The 4,104-nt window shown below is 41.2% G+C and overlaps 1 protein-coding gene across 1 annotated transcript; it reads right to left on the reverse strand.

Moving 5' to 3' along the window:
• Positions 1–1,709: 1,709 nt before the first annotated feature.
• Positions 1,710–3,882, reverse strand: LOC104156017 (chromosome unknown open reading frame, human C19orf70; the record flags this gene model as incomplete). The annotated part of the gene is made up of 3 exons (XM_009701451.1): positions 1,710–1,807; positions 2,867–2,918; positions 3,703–3,882. Coding segments are annotated over 3 exons (330 nt in total), but the record flags the coding sequence as incomplete, so codon positions are not given.
• Positions 3,883–4,104: the final 222 nt, after the last annotated feature.

A 4,104-nucleotide genomic window follows, 5' to 3' on the forward strand; every position in this document is an offset into this window, starting at 1 on the left:
CTTGAGAGGTTCCTTCCAAGTTCAACAATTCCATGAGCTGCAGCACGGGTACTATTTTAAGAAGTCCATTTCTACACTGCCACTTTGTCTGCACAGCAAAGGAATCTGATCAGCACCCTGTCTTGCCTACAATTATTTCTATAGGTCACAAACTAGACTTTGCAAAACATTGGACTTAAATTGTATTAAAAGGTCAGTCCCTTACTGAATGTACACATTGTCATCGAGATGTAGTAAGAGGAGAATAGATGTACTGTATCAGATGAAAAAGTCCCTCCCACTCAGTATTCCTTCTCTTTTAGAGGCAGGTATTTAAAGAAAAATATGTTGGAACAGGGTGCATGTAGAGCAATCCTTCATCAGATGATAAACTCCCAGTGTCTGGCACTCCACAGTTCACTGACCTGTAGCTTCTATCTGGACCATTAGGTTTAAGAGCCACTGACGGACCAATCCTCCAGGAATTAACTTAAGCCCTTTTTAAAGCTATTTATACCTTAGCCAAATCCTCTGAAATCTCTTGGCAGTAAGTTTCATCATTTAACTATTTGTTAAAAAAGGAAACAAAACCCCCGCAAATCCTTCTTCCTTCTTGTGTTTTAAATCTGCTTCCTAATCTGAGTAAGCAGTCGTCCTACTCTCCCTACCCATCCCTGGCTATTTCTTGTCCTGTAGCCGGGTCTTGGCTTGGAGATCCTTCCCATTTCCATTTTCTCTCTTGCTTAGTTGCCAAAAAGCTTTACAAACAGAGGTGCCAGTATCTTAAAGGTACTTCCAGCCCTATTTTACAGGCATTTGAAGAAGGCAGCAGACAGAATAATTTTTCAAGTCAAGAGACAAATTGAATCCACTTAGTTTTATCCACCAGCTGCTAAAATTTAAAATCTAAACCCTTGCCTCCAAATAACCTATGCTGTGGAGCTGAGAGTTCAGACACGGGTGTAAATTTGACAGTGCTACTGCTCATTGACTATGCATCCAAGGGCATATTTGGATCAGTTGCTGGAAAAGTGACAGTTACACAGTACTGCAATTTTGCTGTTTGAGCTCAGGTACTAGGAACACGGGCAAGGCCCACAGGCCAAATAAACAAAACTTTCCTATGACTTGCTAGAGTTTTGTATCACAGACTTACAAACTCCCTTCTATTGCACACTGTCATCAACAACAAGTATTGCAACTAGTACTGGCTGCGCCCAGTTATATGACAAATCACAGACCACCTGGAAGCAGCTTTCACATCAATAATGTGCTCTTTGTCTGAGGCACTCCTTCTTCAGCTAGCTTGAAGACAAGTCTTTGTCTTTGAACAACATCTTTTACTGTTACCTTGGATTTTTTTATATTTTTTTTTGAACTCTTGTTGGCTTGTTTTGAATTAGATGGCTTTCACCTTCAAGATTAATTTAGCTTCAAAATAACCTGTTTAGTTAGCAAGCTTGGCAGCTTTAGAACAGGGGCTATACGTCAGCATATGGCCATCACTTCATTACAACTGCTCCATGATCTCTGTTGAAGCCTCTGGTCACTGGTAAGACAGAAAGCAGTTATTGCAGTCTGTATGCTAAAACCAACCCAAATACAAATGCAAGTTCCAAAGTCTTTTATTGTAGCCCTTGCATGGCTGAGCTGCCCCTCAGAGGGATGGACTATGCATCATCCCAAAGACAACATAGGATGGAGAGAATCATGACCCCTGGAGAACGCGTTCATTTGACAAGATCCTTCACATACTTCCAGCCTTGCACAGAATATTCACAGGCCCTGGTGGGAGCTACAGACAAGGCAGACATGACTGTCTGCACTCCTGCAAGGAAAGCAGAGAAGAATTATCCCAAGAAGAGTATCATTCAAGCCAAATTTCCTAATGTTATTCTAGTATTGTAGATCTCTCTAAACACGGAGAGAAAAATCTAGCTCCGTTTCAGAAGCTTTCAAACACACTGAGGCCTGAATGATCCTTGGTTCAAGTACAGCTTTATTGTCTCAGTAGCATTTGTAACACAGAGAAATTCCAGCTTCAGGACCAGTATAAAGGATAGAAAATTACAAGACTGAAACAAAGAACTGAGCTAAGTTTCATTTTATTTCTGGCCTTGCCACAGACTCCACGGGTGATGTTGGAGATGTCACAATATTTGTGGACTGTTTCCCCACAATTACATAAGGACTTTTTGCTGCACCATAAAAACTATAAATTAACTTACTAGGTATTTATAACACACCTTGGCCTTCAAACAAGATCTCTAAAATCCTAATAATAATGGGAATACTCATCTGTTCTGAAAAGTCAGAGGATGAGTTCAGACATACTAGCATCTGAAGAGTTTATAAGCTCTTCAATCTTTAACCAAAGGTTCTCCTTTCTTAATAAGTCATAATTTATTTTAATGCTCTAGTTTCCCTGACCACTACCAGTGCTGATGAACTCACTGGTGCCTAAACTCTATCTATTTATTGTGGAGGCCACAGGCCTTCCGAAACACTTCACTGAAACATTCAAGCTTAGATTCTAGGATAGCATAGGCATGCCTGTCTTGGGGCACAGGTGAGCAGCAAGCTTTGTAGCTTAAAAAAAACCCAGCAGCTCCTCTGGTTACAAAAGGCAGACAGGTTTATGGATGCACATCCTACTCCTTATTTCATAGTTGGAACAACAAGAAATTAAGTCCAAAGTCACTAGTGGTAAAACCTGGAGCAGAATATGCTTCCTTAGTCCCAGTCCCAATGCTGCTTCCACCAGACTGTAACCATCTATCACCTCCTCCATCATGCAATTTAGGAGGACAGTACTGAAACAAGACTGGTATAAGCTACATCGCTCTTGGCCCCTTGCTCCTTTCAGTTTGGTGAGAAGTTATTTTACCTTTATTCCAGGAATCAGAGGGGCTGAAGTCAAATTTTGGAGTGGTGGGAAGCTAGAAAGAGAGAGAGACAAAATATCACCACTTGACGGGTTTCACTTACAAGAGGATTCACATCACCTTGGAAGAGCCTCTTGAGCTCAGATCTCAAAGACACTTAGGTGCCTACTCTCCGTAAGTCTCAAAAGCGATCAGACATGAGGCTTAAAGTCTGGACTTTGCTCTTTCCCTCAGTATAAAATAGGGGCAGAAGGCAGTACTTATCATCTGGGTGCTCTTGAAAAATCATCTCCATGGCTGTCTCCTTACAGTTATGTATTAGTTTAGAGTAGTCTCTAATAGGAAAAATGCTTTTCAAACTTTCAGCAAAGGCTTCTCCTGTTCTGAGTATTTTAAAAAATAAGAATTACTCAAAGAGAAGGGTCTCTTCAGGCAATTTAAATTCAACCTGACGAACTGTTAGTAACTTGAGAAACTGGGAGGAGAATCTTTTCATTAGTTTTTTAAAAGCAAGTAGGATCCTTCAAAAGAAGCTTAGGAATACTACATAGCAAAGTATCTCCCAGAGCATGCTTGCAATCTCCTCCTTGACCCTGCATAGCCTAGTTACTCCTTCTCCTTTGAAGTAACACCTGTGAGCAATGTCTCTCCTCTAAATTTAAAACTTTATCCTCCCTCCATTTCAGTCCTCTTCAAAATACTCTCAATGTGAAATACAGTTTCAACAGCAAAACTCCTGCCAGCATCACTGGAACCAGAATATCACCCCAATGTTTCTTCCTCCTCATTCAGAGAATGCATTTGTTTTGCTGACTGTGTTCAACTGCACTGTCCTTACCTCCCAGCCTATGTAACTTGTCCACTCTTGGATAGCTGGAGGCAGTGCTGCTTGAGCTTTTTTGAGGGCTTCAGCACCTTGTGTACCACTGCCCAGCAGGCCCTGATCATATGCGACGTATACAGCAGCTCCAGCCAGGCTTCCTTTGATGACAAACCTGAAAGAATCAAAAGCAGCAACAGTTCAGTTCATGTTATGACTATCAATGCATCTCTCTCAGTAGGTTGTGACTGTCAAAGGGAGGGTATCGATAAATAAATCTGAGGGTCACAAATACTCTATTGTAATGTCTGATTACAGACAGAAGCAGCAGAAAAATATCTAGCTACCTTCCTTTTCTTCCTAGGCCAACTATTCCCTGTCAGCCCCTTGAAACCATACCCATTCACATTTTGCCATGAA

Source organism: Cariama cristata, unplaced genomic scaffold, assembly GCF_000690535.1.
Source record: "Cariama cristata isolate BGI_N322 unplaced genomic scaffold, ASM69053v1 scaffold11020, whole genome shotgun sequence".
In the NCBI taxonomy this organism is placed as follows: Eukaryota; Metazoa; Chordata; class Aves; order Cariamiformes; family Cariamidae; genus Cariama; species Cariama cristata.